The sequence below is a fragment of the Ipomoea triloba genome, chromosome 2 (genome assembly GCF_003576645.1).
Source record: "Ipomoea triloba cultivar NCNSP0323 chromosome 2, ASM357664v1".
Taxonomy (NCBI): domain Eukaryota; kingdom Viridiplantae; phylum Streptophyta; class Magnoliopsida; order Solanales; family Convolvulaceae; genus Ipomoea; species Ipomoea triloba.
Window position 1 is genome coordinate 21,410,563 of NC_044917.1, and position 19,997 is coordinate 21,430,559.

The 19,997-nt window shown below is 36.6% G+C and overlaps 2 protein-coding genes across 2 annotated transcripts; one reads left to right on the forward strand and one right to left on the reverse strand.

Moving 5' to 3' along the window:
* Nucleotides 1-1,692: 1,692 nt before the first annotated feature.
* Nucleotides 1,693-4,942, reverse strand: LOC116010907 (protein kish; the record flags this gene model as incomplete). The annotated part of the gene is made up of 5 exons (XM_031250401.1): nt 1,693-2,135; nt 2,976-3,010; nt 3,281-3,353; nt 3,477-3,511; nt 4,809-4,942. Coding segments are annotated over 5 exons (345 nt in total), but the record flags the coding sequence as incomplete, so codon positions are not given.
* A 7,911-nt stretch (nt 4,943-12,853) lies between these two features.
* LOC116011298 (probable beta-1,4-xylosyltransferase IRX10L) lies at nt 12,854-16,582 on the forward strand. Its single transcript, XM_031250851.1, has 4 exons — nt 12,854-13,274; nt 14,533-14,921; nt 15,310-15,551; nt 15,773-16,582. Exons 1-4 carry the CDS (start codon nt 13,169-13,171, stop codon nt 16,284-16,286), a joined length of 1,251 nt encoding a protein of 416 aa, XP_031106711.1. The 5' UTR covers nt 12,854-13,168; the 3' UTR covers nt 16,287-16,582.
* The last annotated feature ends 3,415 nt before the right edge of the window (nt 16,583-19,997 follow it).

The following is a 19,997-nucleotide window of genomic DNA, read 5'->3' on the forward strand; positions in this document are numbered from 1 at the left end:
TATATATATATATATATATATATATATATATATATATATATATATATATATATATATATATATATATATATATATATTATGCTTAGGCTTTGGTGTGGTAAAAGTCGCAAGTGTGGTGATGCGGATGAATCTCAACCTTAGATCAACTCATATTTTAAAAAAAATTGCCATTTTTTTTTACATCCATTGGAAGGACACCCCAGGGGCGGAGCTACCCGTTGCCCCCCCTCCCTCCCTCCCACCCCATTTTTAGATATATATGTGTGTGTGCGCGCGCGCGTGTATTATTATAATATACTCCCTTCGTCTCATTTTATGTGTCTGGTTCAATTAATGAGGTTTACCTAAAGTTATTTTTAATACACAAATCATAAACGATCACAATATTCATATATATATATATATATATATATATATAACAGATCTAAAAGTTTTTGAAGGCACAATAATGTGCATTACAAGGAACAACAATGTGTTCTGGAAGGCTCAACAATATGCACTCTAAGTCAAAACAATATGTCCTTCGAAGGCACAACATTATGCTTTGAAAGACATAACATTGTGCTCTGCAATAATGAAAAGAAATGCAAAAAATACACTGAAAGAAAATTTTTTTTTTTAACTTATTAGCCAAAGCAATGTGCACTAGAAGGCATATCGTTGTGTTTTGAAAGAAACAACATTGTGCTCTGGAAGGCATAACAATATACTAATGCAAGAAGGGAAAAAATGTTCTGAAAGACAAAAAAAAAATTAACTTACACAAATTTTTCATAATGCCACGGCGTTTTTTGTTTTTTGTTGTTTTTTTTTTTTAATTGCTTCATTCTAATCGTTGATTTGGACTGAACCAATGGATGAAATTAAACCTTTTTTCTTATACCTAAGGCTTTTTTTTCTTATACCTAAGGCTTCTTTTGCACATGATATGTTATATATATATATATATATATATATATATATATATACACACACACACACACACACACGTGTGTGTGTATATATACGTAATATATATTTTTATATAATTATTAATTAATTAATATTTATTTTGATTCTAATTCTTATTTAGTACCAAAGAAAGAGGCACTTGATCCAAAAACCTTGGTAGGATAACGTTATTGGCGCGGTTCAGCTGATCCTTCCGATGACTTAAACCTTATCTCAGGCAATGGTATTTTTGTCTCATCAATTTTTTTAAAAAATATTTTCCCAATGAGTTAATTCGAGCAGAGATCCATTGGCTTTGGGGACATTTTTAAATTTAGTCCTAAGAGAATTATTTTTGTCATTTAGCACCCTAAAATATTATATATTTTGGATGCTTTTGAAAGCTCAGGGTGGCGACATCATCTTCAATCTGACTGCTATTATTTTAGTCCATAATTCTGTGAATCATCTACTACATACCGCGGTAATTCAACAACAAAAAAAAAAGGAAAGAATTCTCTTGTTTGTGAATCAAATATTTGGTATTATTTGGTAATATTTTGTCACTAAGGATGTGTTTGGTCAATCAAAACTTTGGTAATAGACTAATAGTAATTAATTTAAGTAGAATGAGTTTTGTTTTACTAAGTAGTAAATAAGAATTAGAATCAAAATAAATAAATAATTAATAAATAAATTAATTAATTCATTAAAATAAAAATAAATAACTATATAAAAATATATAATGGATATATATGCGTGTGTATTAAAATTCCATATTTAATGGATAGACAATGACTTTTTTCTTTTTTTGAGCCAAACGACTAGCAGTCCTGACATTAATGAATTACTCAACTAGTCAATTCTTTTCAGTTGTCAAAATTGAAAAAGTTTCAAAGTTCTTCATTTCAAAGTCAAAATTGAAAACAGTTAAAAGGGCACTTCCGAAATATAAAACCATTGCAAACGTGTCAACTCTGTGAATTCATAATAGAAAACTTTTAGAAGATCGCTTCCAACATTCATGGAGTCATCACAGGCAGCAGATGTAGTCATAAGAAACCCTGAGCTTGACCTCTTTGGTGAGGGGAGGAGGAGGGACATGTAATACTAAAAGAAACAATTTAAACAGCTCTGTCAAAAGAAGATTATTGAAACACCCATCGTCAAGCATCCCACTGCCACCCAAGGACTTAGGCGCTCACCTATCACACAAAACAGATCATTGGATGGGAATTACTAAGAAACAAAATGTCACATTGCTTTGAAGTAATGTAATTCACAGAGGTTATTGCTTCAAACCAATGGATAGTTAATTACCACCGGCAGTAAATTATTTTGTTCTTTATAATTCTAACAAACAGACATCAAGATTTTGGTTGGTAAACTTTAGCATTGTCCAATATCATTCCCAAAGTTCACCTATTCATCTCGCCTATGTAACTTAAGAAATAAGTCTGAGCTTTAAGTCAAGATCCAGATTTCAGCACTTGTACCTACTTCTGTTTAGTTCTCTTCCATTTTATGTCTATAACACAACAGCATGGGTGAGCCAGATACACATACACCTTTAACAACACTTTTGGTCCCTGAATTATTTCACTTTTGAAAATTTGGTCACTGTTAATTGATTTGAACATATTTAGTCCCTTAATTGTTGATTATGCTGCACTTCTAGTCCTTGTTATATAATTATCAAATTCCGTTAACAAACTCTTTTTTATGAGATTAATTTTGTCATTTAGAATCAATATCAATGGTTAAAGTTTCACTCTCTCCATGGGAATATTATTTTTAATAGCGAATATTAATTCTAAATAATAAAAATAACCACATATGTTAATGAAGTTTGACAATTATATAACACTAGGGGCTAAAAGTGCAACATTTTGAACAATGAGGGGCTAAATTTGTTTAAATTAATTTACAAGGACCAAATTTTCAAAAGTGAAACAATTCAGGGGTCAAAAGTGTTTTTTCCCTTTATTTAAATCTTGGCATTTTTTTTTCAGCAGCATGATGAAGACACAAGCATAAACTCTTACCTATCCTGGCTGCTTTCCAAAAGAATCCTCGAAACCTGTCATATTTTAATTCTAATCAGATGCAACTAAGACTTTTTTTTTTTTGATAGAGATACAACTGAGACATAAGATTGAGAAAAATAATAATAATAAACAAATAAATAAAAAGAGTAGCAGCAAACATATGAGAATGAACAACTTTCGCTGAGCAAGAGGAATTACATAAGAAATATCAATTGTAATGATACTGCCGCATGCCTACAACCCTGACAAAAAAAGTTAATTTGAAGATGCCCATTTTTTTTGTATAACATTTGAAGACATACCCAGTTCTCTGTTCAAGAAGTGCTGGAAAATGCATCTTCACATAAGTGCATGTACAGATCCCTAATAGCACAACTGTAAGGAAAGAATGGAAGTTGAAGAGTGCTGACTGAAAGGACAAGAATACAAATATCAGCTAATATTACTCAGTATATTTATAGCAACATTATCATTCCTCTAATTTCAAATCCATCTCACCATATTTCAACTTTCCAAGAGGACTTCCTTCAATTCTGAAAAGAACAAAAACAAGAGCATCCATTAGTTTCCTCCTGGCTGCAAATCCAAATGTAAGATAAGAACTAATTTGATGTAGGAAAAGTTTCTCCTACCCAATGAGAATTAAAAACATAAAATCTTACCCACATAGAGCCAGTTTATCAACCATTCAACTAATGCTTTAAATCCTATTACTCCATATTAAATAACTGCTTAAAATTCAATCCTAGAAACCCAAACTTGTTGTAAGTAAATAACCAAAATTTTAAGAGGAATTTACATCCTTATCCTCCATAATTTCTTGAAAAAAATATTTATCATCAGCATTTGTTAATTGGAAACCTAATCCGATTATAACAGAATGTGTTCTATGACTAGCAAGATCCAAAAGCTTAACACAGAAATAAGTACATTTCATTTTATTTAAGTTCACAAATGTGCTTCAGATATTTATTTATTTGCATAATTCACTAAACTCTATGCAAGGAACCTGATATTGAAATCAGATTCATCTTTGCCTGATAAAAAATTGAGAGATATAATGCAGAATAACTATAAAGAAGCTACAGAGAGATATATATGAAGAAAATGATGACTAAGAAAACTTGATAGATCATCTACAGAAAATTCAACAAAGTACAATTAAGCAAAGGCTTTGATTTTCTCAAAAAAAAAAAAGCAAAGGCTTTGAACAGATCCAATTATCCAAATAAGAATTATCAAACCCATTCACCACAAATTTCAACAATGAAATAATGGGATTTTAATAAGCAATTGCAGCTAGCAGCCAATCCTACAGCTATGCTTCCACTCTAGTCAGCTGATGATGGGATAAACTAATTCCAATACCAATTGTAAACTAACAAGTCAAGTATCTTTGCATTTAGCATTGTACAAAATCTGTGAAAGAATCTACAGAGTATCTTTCTATATCATCCCCTAGATCTCAAGACTTACAGAGACTAACCATTTGAGTTCAAATTTTAAAAAAATAAAAAAACAAAAAACCCTAGCATTTCACCACATCCAATTTTCCGCAAGGGTGCCTAGGCCTGTTTGGCAACCCCTTAATCGAACAATAACAAAAATCGGATTTCTTAAGGTAACAAAATCAGATAAATCAAGCAAGCATCAAACCAGGTTAGGCATCTTCATATCATATGCCGATCTTAGTTCAATAAGCCAAATCAATTGATAAAGCATATTCAAGCCTAAAATAACGTGTATTTGTATAATATATATATGCAGTATGACAGTGTATACACATCTCACATCTGCATTCCGCGTCTAATCTAGAGGGAGAAGACGAACCTAAGCTGCAGAGGTGGTGATCGGCTGACGGTGGTGGTACAGACTGCGCGAGGCGATCGACGGCGGTCACCGGAGTGGTATAGCAACGGAATTTGAATTCTACGGAAACGAAAATCCAACAAATTTTCCCGAATTAATTAACCGACACGCTGTTTTCCGTTTACCTTTAAAAAAAATATTTGTATACGCAAACTGCAACTGTAAATCTGTGAGAAAGCGGCATACAAGTTGAAAATGTCAGATTATCTTTTTTTTTTTTTTGAGTACAATGTCAGATTATCTTAATTCTTAAGAAATATTAAATTTTTTTTATGTTTGGTTAAAACTGAAATATATAATATAAATCTATTTTTTAAAGGAAAAATGATTTATATTAAAAGCTTAAAAATAGAGTTAGGGAACAACGTCCCAAAACAAAACATCATCTTGCAAAGAGGACATATAAGCTCTTGCTAAAGAATGAGCTAAAACATTCCCTGTTTTAGGAACATAAGAAACTGAACAAGAACCAAATGAACACATTCACATTCTTCCGTGGTAATTCCAATATAAAAAAGAATATCTGAAGTAGCCATAAGATTACCACTCAAAGTAGCACAATCCATATACAACGCAACTAACGGTAAGTATTGTTACCGGTATGTATTTTGTATTATTGATCTGAGTATAATGAGCAATACAATGAGTAAGTAATTAGAACAGTTCTAGTACAATAGTGTTTGAGGACAATGGTGTTGTGTGTAAGAAACAAAGTCCCCCTCTCCACTACAATAGGGCTCCTCTTATACTTGAGGTACAACAACACTTTGTGACTTGTAACGGTTGTTCAATGATGGTGAGCTTTCAATGGTAGTGGAGCTGTTGATAATAACTCCTCTCCTCAAGTGTAACGGGTGATCGTTTGACTCTTGAGTCCACTTGCCTGCTTGTGATTCGGGTCGGGTGCTACTTGCCCAATTAACCTATCACCAGCCCCCCTACTCCCAGTTTGCGAGCGTAGTCGAGTCAACTAGGGAGTAGTAATAGTCCAAAATGAGATGAATACGGAGTTTTTTTAAAGGCCAACGCGGAGGCCAAGACAGGGCCTTGACAAAAAGTGGCCGAGGCCACGCCTTGGCCAAAAGTGGTCGAGGCCACGCCTCGGCAAAGAGTGGCCGAGGTCGGGCCTCAGACAAGAGTGGCCGAGGCCGTGCCTCGGCCAAACACAAAACGCCAAAAAAAAAATGGAACTGGGTCGAGGCTATGCCTCGGCCACGCCTCGGCCAATTGTGGACGAGGCTTGACCGAGGCATGGCTTCGACCCAGTTCCAATTTTTTTTTTTGGCATTTTGTGTGCAAGCTCACTTCAACCGGCTGTAGGCCCGGTCGAAGGTCCGCTCTCCCGTCAAGTAGCTAGCGAGATCAGATCCCGTGCCGACCCTAAGGGACTAGAGTGTGGTGTTTTTGAAACCAAGCCTTTGGCTTGACCTAGAAAAATACTCTCCCGTCAGGTAGCTAGCAAGATCGGATCTCGTGCCGGCCCTAAGAAAATAGAGTGTGGTGTTTTCGCAACAAAGCCTTAAGCTTTACCCAAAAAACACCCTCCCGTCAGGTAGCTAGCGAGATCGGATCTCGTGCCGGGGCTAAGGGAATAGAGTGTGGTGTTTTCGTAACAAAGCCTTAAGCTTTACCTTGGAAACACCCTCCCGTCAGGTAGCTAGCGAGATCGGATCTCGTACCGACCCTAAGGGAATAGAGTTTATTTTATTTTATTTTATTTTTACGGAATTAGTCACGACGGACCATGACCACTAGGTACACTGAAAAATTGTGGACGCCACTTGAGGAGGCGGACACGCTTGAGGAGGCGACGCCACTTAATGAGGAGGACGCCACTTGAGGAAGCGACGCCGTGGATGAGGAGGTGACGTCGTGGATGAAGAGGCGGACGCCGTGGATGAGGAGGCGACGCCATTGAGAAAGCAACGCCACTTGATGAGGAGGACGCCGCTTGAGGAGGCGACGCCGTGGATAAAGAGGCGACGTCGTGGATGAGGAGGCGGACGCCGTGGATGAGGAGGCGATGCAACTTGAGGAGGCGACGCGGCTTGAGGAGGCGACATCGTGGATGAGGAGGCGACGCCACTTGATGGGGAGGCGTAGCCGTGGATGAGGAGGCGGACGCCGTGGATGAGGAGGCGACACAGCTTGAGGAGGCGACGCCACTTGATGAGGAGGACGCCGCATGAAGAGGCGACGCCGTGGATGAGGAGGCGATGTCATGGATGAGGAAACAGACGCCGTGGATGAAGAGGCGACGTCGTGAATGAGGAGGCAGACGTTGTGAATGAGGAGGCAACACGGCTTGAGGAGGCGACGCCACTTGTGGAGGTGGCGCCACTTGATGAGGAGGCGTCGCCGTAGATGAGGAGGCGACGCCGTGGATGAGGATGGTGCTTTCATTGAGAGATGAACTCAAGACCTCCCACTTACCAAACGGGTGTTCTAACCACCTAGCATCGCCTTCCTATTTCTCCGCATTTCGAGTCGGGCCAGCTCCATCAAGCGTCTTGAGCGTCGTTTCTTCATCTCTGTGCCTGTTTTCTTTAGATCCATGAATCCTAAAAAAAAAAAAATCAATCATCACCCTCACCAGCGCAAGGCCTCGGCACTAGGCCGAGGTGCAAGGCCTCGACTCAATGTCGAGGCGCAAGCCAAACGAAAAAAAAATATAATAATACAAAGTCGTACCAAGTCAAAAGTATTGGGGCAGGACTGAAGGAGCAGTGAAACAACCTAATCCGGGAGAGTTTTGTACACAAAAAGGGAGGCTTATAAAAGGAAGGAGAATCATGGCAACTACTTTGAAGATTAGGAAATATTTCACAAATCGAAGGAATTTCCTTTTGGGATCCTATGCAATAGATTTTTGCCTAGTACCAAATTATTACTCCCAAACTACCTCGGCCACTCTCGCTAGCTAGGGAGTGGGGGCCTGGTGACAGGGTAATTGGGTAGGTACCCGACCCGGAATCATATGCAGGACCCGAAGGCAACGAATGGGCATGTGAGGAAGTCAAACATGCCGTTACGCATTAAAGAGGAGGAGCCACTCCAACGGCTCCTCGGTATTATCATCCACTTACTAACACATTGAAGAGGCCACTTAGTACACATTGAAGAGGAAGCATATGTTACAAAGAGTCGTTGCACTCCAGAATATAAAAAGGGAACCACATTGTAGAAGTGGGACACGCAACATTACTAGACAACACGCAACGTTGCACTCCAGCTTCGGCGGTGTGCCATTTTCCGTTCGGCCAGCGGCGGCGATAGGATCAGACGGTGGCTCCTCGTTCTCTCCTCCGGCATCGAGTGGACGACAGCTTCTCTCCGGCGGACCTTGTTCCTCTCTCGGCGAAGCAGAGTAGTAATTAGAGGTAAGCTTAGGCTGTTAAGCGTTATTATTATTTATAAGCTTAGTTAGTTTGATTAATTAGTTAATTAATTAATGGATTATGATTAATAGGTGATTATGATAATTAGTCCTTGTAATCTAAGCCTAACTAGTTGATTATATTGGCTAGGGAGATGATTACCAGATCATTGGTTGTCCATTATAGGTGTTGACTAATTCTCATATGGGTTAGTAATGACAGATTAGGATTGATAAATAATGGGCTCATTATGAATGATGATCATCATATTATTGTAGCTTAGGTAATATTGATCCTTATTAATGCCTAAGGATGATTATGGTTCGATTAGTGATTAATTATAGACCTCGGGTGATGGTTATAATGGGACAATTAGGATTATTAATATCATTATTATTAGTAGCCATTAGTGATGGTATTAGACTCAATTAATTCTCAGGTTCATAATTGTGGACTTGCTTTTGAGTCGAGCCTAGAGTTGGTGATTGCGTTTGGATTGTTAAAGCTTCAAGAGGTAATCTTCCATGTTACACTAAAACCTACTTTCACTCGTGAATATATGAATATTATTTGGTGTTGTGGAATCCTGTGGAATTTCTTGGGGTTTAGCTTTTGATTTGTTGGGTTGTGAACCTACATTGTGGATCTATGGACTTGTGTTCATTATCCTTGCATCTTGATGAATATGAGTATTTATTGTTATGGATTTCATGTATTATTGACCTCTGAGATGTGTAATCTGATCATATTTCGTATTCTGGAAATGAGTATCGTGTATTCTGGAATTTGGGTTGGGTTTGCACTTGCGATGCACTTGGGCGGTATAATGTGTCCCGTCCGAGAGCCCCGCATGTTTTTGACAGAAGGAGGTGGCGGAGGGTGTTGTTTCGCCGTGGGAGTCCGCCTCTTCGTCAGGAAGAGTGCGGCGGACCAGAGGACTCCACCGAGGTGTTCTGTCAGTTGGGGCGGAAGGTGGTGGCGGTACGTGGTGTTTCGCCAATGTTTTCCTTCAGTTCATTTTCTGGTCTGTTCCAGTAATTGTTTTATGGTCTATTGACTCTGTTGTTTCATATTTTATTTTGGAATATGTCCTGAACTTATTGTTGAGTATTCTACCTTGATTGTTGAGTAATTATTCTTGATCGTTGGTCACTTATCTTGACTTATTGAGCTAGTATTGTTGGATTGATTCTTTGGTCATTATCCTGAGTATGTCATGTGTTCATATTCTGAGTTGAGCATTGTTGGTTTGAGTAATTCCTTTGGGAATGAATCTGAATTTGGTATGTGGAGACCTCGAGTCCTTATGAGCATTCCTTTGGCTTATTGAATCTTTAATATCCTTGGGAAGTGGTTGATGGAGTTGTGGCTTTACTTGTGGTTGGTATTATGAGAGGAATTGTTTGGGCATTACGTGCCTCTGTGTTTGGGCATTGTATGCCTCTGTGGTTGGGCTTTGTGCCTCTGTGTTTGGGCATTGTATGCCTATGTGGTTGGGCTCTGTGCCTCTGTGGTTGGGCTTCGTGCCTCTGTGGTTGGGCTTTGTGCCTCTGTGTTGTGACATTGGTATGGTGGTTCGGTATGATGGTTGGTATGATGGTTTGGTGTTTGTGGTTTGGACTTTATCCTTTGTATTGTGGTTTGGGGTCACTCTAAGAGAGTGATGTGAGATTGTGTTTGGTTGGTTTCACTTGTGGGTATTCTGTTGAAGTTATGACTCAGTTGGTATCTTGTTATAGAACTATTGTGTTATGAATTCGTTCCTTGATATTGGATTCATTTCGAAGTGTCTTTGGTTTGTGATTCATTCAGCTTGTTGTTGTTGAGTCATCTGATTTAAAACAAAGAACAATTTCGTTGGTGCGTATATTCTATACGTGTGTAAACCTATTTACAACCTATGCTATACTATGTATTTCTCACAAGTGTGAGTGGTTGATTACTTAGCATTTCTTTGCTAATGTTTTCATAACTGTTTTCCAGGTATGGAGTAGACTGAGCCGCGAGAGCGCTAGTGATAGGTCTACCTCACCTTATGCTTAGTCTAGTGATCTATTGGATCTGTTTAGACGTTTTTCAGGCCTATGTGCCTCAGACTATGATTATGTATAGACTATTTCAGTTATGTTTACTTGATGGATTAGTATTGTGGATTCTTAGCTTGTGCATCTAGGTTCAGATTTACCTGGATGTGGCATGACACCCTTTGAGTACTAGTATGCTTCCGCTTTATTCTGTTGTTAGTTTTGAGATTTGCTAATTTTTATGATTAAGTTTATGCCTATCTCAGCGTGAAAATTTAGGGGTGTCACAGTATTAGAGTTCTGTAGTTTCTAAAAGAGTGTTTGGTTAATGGAATAATGGTTATGAGTAATTTTTGGATTGGGTGAGTTGGGCAGTGTGAAAGGGTTGATCTTTGATGTGGGAGTTTTGAAAATTTTCTGCCATGATTAACAGATACTTGTATACTTGTACAACTGTTCATGAACAATTCTTTACTATGAATGGTTTCTAGTAGTTAACTAGTTATGTAGAATTTGAGGTTGTTTACTTGCTTTTTTGTTGGCACTCCATCTTTTGTTTTAATTAAACATTGAGTTATTGGTAATTGGTATTTTTGGAGTCTGGATACTGATATGACAATTAATTGTTGAATTTATTTGAATACTTTGTGTATTGTTGGTTTTTTCTGCGGTTATATATTTACCTTCAGTCGGTTTCGGTCTGTTATGGATGTCAAAAATTTAAGTTTGTTTTTCGGTTATTCGGTCGGTGACACATAACCGACCGACCGTTTGCTCACCCCTAATTTTGTGTGTGTGCGTTTTTTTTTTCTGTAATTTTTTTTGTTGATTTGATACTAATCTTAGACTACCTACGGCTACCTTTTCATCACAATGCATGCAGTTAAATAGTTTGTCACTTTGTACATAAACATTTTTAAATAGTGGCTACATCCTATATACCAATTATTTTTGTCGTCAAGATTGATGCTGATTTTGTCTTTAATCCAAGTAGGTTGATTGTAGAAAATGAAATGAATTGTAAATTTATATTAGTTCTAATATATTTAAATAATGTACAATAAGTATTTTCCATACAAGATTAATGAACGCTACAACAGTAGCTATTTTTGAAATTTCTTCTTTTTCTGAATTTAAAAGATTGATTCTAGCAATTCTGTAGTCTCAACATTTTTTCAATGCATCATGTCACAATGTTCTATTTCCCTACATTGACATTTTTAATAATAAATTTTAAATCAATTTATTGGGTTATTTAAATATCTTCTTTGTCAACAAATCCTCTCTAAGTAGTTAATATGATTGGTTTCAAACTATTTTTTTTAAAAAAAATTTCCATGTTATTAACATAATACTTGGTAAATAAATATATAGCATTATTTTGTAGTATAACTTTGATGAGTTAATTCCATTTTTGGTCTTAGATTTATAGGTGACAATTCACTTTTAGTCTTTTTTTATTAAAACATCCTCATTTGGTCCTAGTATTATTGTGGCATGATCATTTTTAGTCATCCATCAACAAAATCGTTAAATACAAAGACATTTCAATCTTTTTTATACAAAGTTGTTGAACCGCTATATTTTTATGTTTATTTTTTAAAAAAACATCCATAATTGAAGACCGAAATGTCATTGTATTTAACGATATTTAAACTGTTTTGTTGATAAATGACCAAAAATAGTCATGTCACAATAATACTAGGACCAAAAGTGGATGTTCTAATAAAAAATGACTAAAAGTGGACTGCCGCCTATAAATCTAGGACCAAAAATGAAATTAACTCTAACTTTGATACTTAATTACAAGGTAGTGTAAAAAGAAAACAATAAAAAATGTAGTGAATATAATTAATTAATAAATTTGAAGGAAAGGAATCTTTGCATTGTATAAAATATAGAGAATATAACTAATGAAATTATATCTCTTTTTAAATCTTTTGATAATGAATACACAACCAAAAATAATAATCATTCCATTACCATGAACCAAACACACTCTTAGTTTCAAAAAAAAAAAAAAAATACACAACCAAACAATAATCATTCCAATTTCACCATACTACCAAACATGCAAAATAATTTCACAAAAACTAATTACCATTACCAAGAACCAAACACACTCTTAGTTTTACCAATAAATAGTAAACATGATAAACAAAATAGGACAGATGGAATAATTGATACAATTTTCAACAAAATAGAAAAAGAAGATTTTATGATTTTTAACCAAATATCACAAATTAAAAATATTTTTTAAAAATGTATCTTTCTCTAAAAGTATATTTTCCAAGGTTTCAAATAGCCCAAAATAGATATTTGATTGAATTGACTTCTACCAAACCCAAAAAAAAAAAAAAAAAAAAAAAAAAAAAAAAACCTTCTCACAACAGCTAATCCTTGGCATCCACCAAAACCATATTAATTAGTAATTTGCTCCCCTAATCAGATTTTAGATTCCTTTTAAATCAATAATAGAGAATATGCACTTTCTAAAATAATTTATGCCAAGTACAGATGTGCTTCTGAAATTGACAGCCAAACCACTATTGCTATACCAAACCAGACTTCTTCTACTCTGTTTCTGGAAGCAATTTCTCAAATAATAATAAGAATATTATAGTAAAATAAAGAAACAGAACCAATTTTCACCCAATCCCCACTGGGATTCGCCAAGATTTCATTTTCTTCCCTTCTCTTGAGCTGTCTTAGCAAATAAATCCCAACTTTTCAAGAAAAGTCTTTGACACAACTACCCAGTCTAATGACATTCCAACAATTTCTTCTCCCCCTTTGTTAATCTCAATTCTCAGCTCTTCCTCTTTGTTCTTTTGTAGAGAAAACCTTTAAAGCTCTGATCTTTATTTCTTTCTGGAGACAATCAGTACTGATTGCCTTTTCCCATAGTCTTGGGTTGAGAATGAGGAATTTCAGATTGGGATTTGTTTTGCTTCTTTGTCTTGCTCCTGCATTTGAAATTGGAGCTTTCAAGTTTCATAGTAGTCGTCATACAGAGAGAATAGAAGGTAAAGACTTCGATTTTCTTCCTTCTTTTGTTACATTTTACTTGGATATTTTGATTATCTGGGTTTCATGAGTGTTTGGGCTTCAATTCTCTTGCTTCATTTGGTGTTGTCTTGTCTAATAACTTCTAGGCCATCTGAGCATCATCATTGAAAGCTAGGGTTTTTTTTGGTGATTTGCCTTTAAGTTTGGGACCTTTTGGATTTCTTTTTATTGAGAAATATAAGTTGAGATTCACATGGTTCTTGTGATTGTGAAACTGGTTTGAGGATTGTGGTCATAGTTTCATTTTAGCTTTTTTAGGTGCTTTTGAACTGAAGCTTTATATTGATCATGTTGAGAATTCTGTTGTTATCTTTGTGATAAGTTCAAGCTTAGATGCTTCCAAGCTTATTCTGTGTTAGACATGATTGGTGTAGGCCAATGGGAGCTAGCTAGTTTCATTCTGAAATTTATTCTGACAGTATAGGTTTTCATCCTATAGCACAAAAAATGTGATTTGTTGGGTAACCCCAAGCCAAGATGGCAAGAGATCCACATTTGTAACCACAAAGTCATGAGTTCGAATCCTTGCTCCCTTAGTTTGAGCCGGTCAGTTATAAGAAACCTAGGCTGGTTTACTTCTTTACAATCCTTTGCTGGCTAGAGTCACAAGGCGGGGGTTTACCTACACCCAAAAGGGTTGTGGGGTTTCCCTCATCATCCAAAAAAAAAAAAATGATTTGAGTGCGTTCCTTCCGCAATTTTATTCCTTGTAAATCCTGAGAAAATTCAAAGAGAAGTGAGTTTGATTAGCTGAAAATATGCATCAAAGGGATAGAACTGAAAGGGCTACAATTTCTTATGTGATTAGTTTGCACAAGGCCGACTCTGTGCTTCCTCATTTGATGCGGTATAAAACAGCTTGTCGGATTCAGAATTTAATGCTTAGACAATGGATTCAAATTCTCATGTCAGAGGTTGAGAATGTGGTGATCTTTTGTTTTCAGGTGATTTTGTAGGGTTTGGGCTTATTAGTGGATCTGCTCAACTGTTATGGAGTTAATCTCCAATTGGGCATCCAGAAGTACTAGGAATTAATATTAAATTCGGTACCTAGAATTAAAAGAATGAGTAGATTTTCAAAAGGTTCAATATAAATATATAATGGTGTATAACAGTTTTGTAGATTACTCGGGGACGTACTTGCATGTCCACATTTTTCTTGCTCTGAAGTCATCGATCTATGGGCATTTAGTTGCAGTTTTATTGTGAATTCAGGTAGTGCTGGTGATGTCTTGGAAGATAATCCAGTTGGAAGGTTAAAAGTTTTTGTGTATGAGCTTCCAAGCAAATACAACAAAAAAATTCTCCAGAAGGATCAAAGATGCCTTAACCATATGTTTGCTGCCGAGATCTACATGCACCGGTTCCTTTTATCTAGCCCCGTCCGAACCCTTAATCCCGAGGAAGCTGACTGGTTTTACACTCCAGTGTACACTACCTGTGACCTGACGCCAAATGGACTTCCTTTACCCTTCAAGTCGCCTCGTATGATGAGGAGTGCAATACAACTTATTGCTTCTAACTGGCCTTACTGGAATAGGACAGAGGGGGCGGATCACTTCTTCATTGTGCCACATGATTTTGGTGCTTGTTTTCATTATCAAGTAAGAAACCTCTCTCTCTATTTCTCCACTGCCCTCTTCGGTCTTCACAACCCGAAAAAATTTTGAAAATTAAGCCAAGAGAAATTCTCTGATCTAGATAGGTTATTTGCTATAATTGATCTTGTTATATTACTCTCAAATTTTAACCTTTACTAGATGATCAAAATTCATTTGTTTTTGGGGTGACGAGGGAAACCCGCAGCCAGTACCCAAGGGTGTGCACTGGGTAAATCCCGCCTTGTGATCTTAGCCGACAAAAAACCACAAGAAAGTAAACCAACCTAGGTTGCCCATAGCTGACCGGCTCATACCAAGAAGGCTGGGATTCGAACTCGTGACAATATCAAAATTCATTTGTTGTTGCCACATCATGTTGTTCTGGTTGCAGGAGGAAAAAGCTATTGAAAGAGGGATTCTTCGACTACTCCAGCGAGCTACCTTGGTTCAAACTTTTGGACAGCGTAATCATGTCTGCTTGAAGGACGGTTCCATCACTATTCCCCCGTATGCTCCGCCACAGAAAATGCAAACCCATTTGATCCCTCCAGAAACTCCACGATCCATTTTTGTTTACTTTCGAGGTCTGTTCTATGATGTTGGTAATGATCCAGAAGGTGGTTATTATGCAAGGTATTTGTCTCACCATACCTATAACCTATTTGGTAATGGATTATTAAGAGTTTTAACTTTTCCATTGCATTTAATTACCTTCATGGAAACACAAATGAATTTTTGTAATAATCTTCAAAGATGGGGTAAATAGACACCAACATAAAGCTAGGTTTTAGTTTTGCCTAGTTACCAAACACATCAGAGCTCGTTATCTAACATGTCATGTTATTACTTTCCAGAGGTGCCCGGGCTGCGGTGTGGGAGAACTTTAAGGATAATCCTCTGTTCGACATTTCTACTGAGCATCCAACTACCTACTACGAGGACATGCAGCGAGCTATCTTCTGTTTGTGCCCACTTGGATGGGCCCCGTGGAGTCCAAGATTGGTTGAAGCAGTAATATTCGGGTGCATCCCGGTTATCATAGCAGACGACATTGTGTTGCCTTTTGCTGATGCAATCCCATGGGAAGATATTGGAGTATTTGTAGCGGAGAAGGATGTCCCCAACTTGGATACGATTCTCACTTCCATTCGACCCGAAGAAATACTGAGGAAGCAGAGATTGCTTGCCAACCCTTCAATGAAGCAGGCAATGTTGTTCCCACAACCCGCTCAATCAGGGGACGCTTTCCATCAAATTTTGAATGGACTTGCTCGGAAGTTGCCTCACGACAGGAGCGTCTACTTGAAGCCTGGCGAGAAGGTCTTGAACTGGACCGCCGGCCCTGTAGGTGATCTGAAGCCTTGGTAGAGCCCCTATTCCTTACTGATGCATTAGATGGACCATTGTGAGTAGAAGTGTAAATTCCAGTATTACAATTGTGGAGGAGACAGTATTTGTTTTTACAGCAGTAGTTTTGCAGTAGTTATAAAAGGTTTTCATGATAGAATGAATATTTGCTGTTAGTTATTAAAACTGCTCATTGTAGAGTGAGTATTTGTTGGCCTCCGTGTGATTGAATTGAAGCCCCTCCTAGAGGTCTAAAAGCTCGCTCGCTGTTGATAATACTCAGCTTTTATAACGGACAACATTGACGTGGTTTTTTAGTTTCTTCCTTAATACTGTGATAAAAATTGTTCATTGTAGAGTGTTATAGTAGAATGGCATAACATTGGAGAGGTTAAAATTAAAAGGTTAAAGATTTTTTTTTACCAATTATATATATAGTATGTACCAAATAATTATTCTCATTGTTAGTAGAGTTGTATTACATGTGATCTTATTTTACTCGCAACTCTTTATTAAGACATTGGTCATTAGTCATATAAAATAAATCTTTTTTGCCATTTTTCTTTTCCTTCCACCCAATCAATGCAAACCACGTAATGTGTCTTGTTAGGAACATTTGTATGTAGATTTTAATGATACCAACAAATTAGAAATTTTAGACCCTAATTATTTTTATTTCTTAGACTTATGATCTCTCTCTCTCTCTCTCTCTCTCTATATATATATATATATATATATATATATATATATATATATATATCTTATTTACTACTCGCTTGCATACTTTATAGCCAACAAACCTTGATAATTTTACAAGAACAAAATACGTGCAAACCAACAAAAAGGATTAATAAGAATTTCCGTTGTGCAAACTCAACGAGTTGTTGAACCTACCTTTTAGTTTTGCTAGAATGAAAAGTTAAAAAGTTTTCAAAATCTAACAAGTCTATTCAACACCCACCCCCAAACTTTGAGTAAACGTACTCCACAACATTATCAAGTACATTCTGATATTTACAAATGCATTTTTCTTGCGTGCACTTTATATGTTATGCAATGCACTTTGCAAAGTGCACTTGTAGAGTCACAAATCAATTGTATATATCAAAAAATGCACTTGATAATATTGAGTAATACATCTGCACATTTGCACCTGAGCACCAATTTTTCTATAATCTGTTTCCCTATACACACACACACACACATGCAAGATCAAATGAGAACAAGGTCCTCCTGTAAAAAGTGATGACTGATCTCAAGCTATCCATTAAGGTTTATCAATGGTCAGAGGTTTTAGTTAAAAAAATGCAAGGTCAATTTTACAATTATTAAAAATTTTTAAGAACGTGATTCATTTTATAATTATTACAAATTTGAAAGTTTAGTAATGATAAGGTCCTAACTTTTGATTTCTCAAGATCAAAGGTGTAGATATGTATACTTTTTACAGTGTGTGTGTGTGTCGAGGAAGGGCACGAGTTGAGTGCGCCAATGCAGGTAGTTCCGCGTCGTCAGCTTTACTGAGATGAAATGGTGAGCCGCCGTGAGGGCGGTTGGTGTCACCGGCGGAGGAACTGCAGGGGAGACGGCGAGTGTGTTCGCTGCGGTCGGTTTGGCGGCCATATTCAAGGGCGGATTTAATTTTGCGTAGTTGGATTTTCGGGAAGGAGAAACGACGAAGGCAAAAAATTAATAAAATTAAAAAAAGGAAGGAATATCCACCTTTCACTTCGGATACCAGATTAGATTAACGGGTTTGAATTTTCTCAACTGAACAAAGAGAGAGAGAAAGGGAGAGTCCTCTTAACATAGCTAACCTGAGAACTCTCTTAACATACAGGTTATTGTTACAAGACTAAGTAATAACCAAAAATTATATAATATAAAACAATTACAAATAATATAGTTCACAATATATATATATATATATATATATATATATATATATATATAACAAATTAGGTGATCTGAAAACAATTGCTTTAGCTGAAAAATAGGGTTTAATTATATCTGTAGATTTAGTCCAGATCAAATGACCAATGGTCCAAATTGGAGATATTTATTTAAAAAAAAAAACACGGTGATATTATGGTAAATTTGTGTAAGTTAATTTTTTTTTTGTCTTACATAGTAATTTTTTCCCTTCTTCCAAAGCACAATATTGTGATTTCCAGAGCATTGTGATATTCCTTCTAGTGCACATTGCTTTGGTTAATAAGTTGACTATTTTTTGTTTGGTAATGCATTTTTGCATTTCCTTTTCCTTCTTGCAGAGCACAATGTTATGTCTTCTAAAGCACAATGTTGTGCCTTCGAAATAAATATTTTTTGCCTTAGAGTGAATATTGTTGAACTTTCCAGAGCACATTGTAGTTAGTACATATTGTTATGTCTTCTAGAACACATTATTGTGCCTTCAAGTTTTAAGATCGTAGGTGTTATATATATATATATATATATATATATATATATATATATATATATGGGTTCCTGTGTGGTTGGCCTTCTCCGGCGCGATTGTGCGGTTGCTTAGGTGCGTGATTTTCTTTCTTAAGGTGCATAGTTTTTCTTCTTAAGGGGTTCATGGTTCGTGTTCTTAAGGTGCGTCAGTGTTGAAACTTAAGGTACGCCAACCTAAAGTTTTAGGTGCATGGTTTACCTTCTTAAGGTGGGCGATTTGTATGCTTAAGGTGCGCCAGTCTTGAAACTTAAGGTGCGTCAGTCTTGAAACTTAAGGAGCGTCATTTCAAAACTTTAGGTGCATGATTTTTGTTTTTAAAGTGCTTCGCTTGTGTCCTTAAGGTGCGTAGTTTGTGTACTGAAGGTGCACCATTTAAAAACTTAAAGAAGGAAAATCATGCACCTTAAGAAGGATAATTACGCACCTAAGCAACTGCACAACTACACCTGAGAAAGTCAACCGCACGAGAACTCATATATATATATATATATATATATATATATATATATAAAGAGATTTGATCTTGAATGAATCACTATTTACTAATTTTAGTTGAATATTGTGATAGTTTATGAATTGTGTAGGAGATCATGTATTATATTTAGTATTTTCAATGATTGTTGCATATTTTTGTGTCTTACAGTGCACATTTTTGCCTTCCAGTGTATATTGTTATGCCTTCCAAAGCACATTGTTGTAGATCATTAATGGCAACTTTGTTTTTAAAAAGACGAGTTGATCTAAGGCTAAGATTCATCCGTGATAGTGTTAATACTCGCTTACGCTGGTCGGCTACTCTGAGTGTTGCCTTCAGTTCGGGTGGTTGGCTATCCGGCCCGACTGGCCCTACAGTCCGACCAGATCCGCTCGGTCGTGACCTTGATTGATGAACAGCAGTCCTGTCGGGGCCGCCACGTGCTCGACATGCCGGAGCCCCGGAGGTCGCCACTTTCCCTTCTTATAAATACCGCATTAATGAGGGGAGAGAGGGACTTTTGGCTGGATTCTAAACTAAGCCTTGGAGAGTGCGCGGACAGTAGGAAAGCCCATTGCCGACCCGCCGACCCCTACGAGCCCTTTTTGTATTGTAATCCGGGACCTTGATCCTTTTGATAATAAGAGATCGTATTTACCTGTTTTAGCTTCGTATCCCCGTATTTAACCGTATGAATTCGCATCACCGCACCTACAACCTCCACCATATATATATATATATATATATATATATATATATATATATATATATATATATATATATATATATATATATA

Excerpts from the sequence above, each read along its gene's own strand:
- LOC116011298 (XM_031250851.1), top strand. The coding sequence starts at position 13,169 with ATGAGGAATTTCAGATTGGGATTTGTTTTGCTTCTTTGTCTTGCTCCT. Across the intron at positions 14,922-15,309 it reads GTGCTTGTTTTCATTATCAA|GAGGAAAAAGCTATTGAAAG; the intron begins GTAAGAAACCTC and ends TTCTGGTTGCAG. Across the intron at positions 15,552-15,772 it reads GAAGGTGGTTATTATGCAAG|AGGTGCCCGGGCTGCGGTGT; the intron begins GTATTTGTCTCA and ends ATTACTTTCCAG.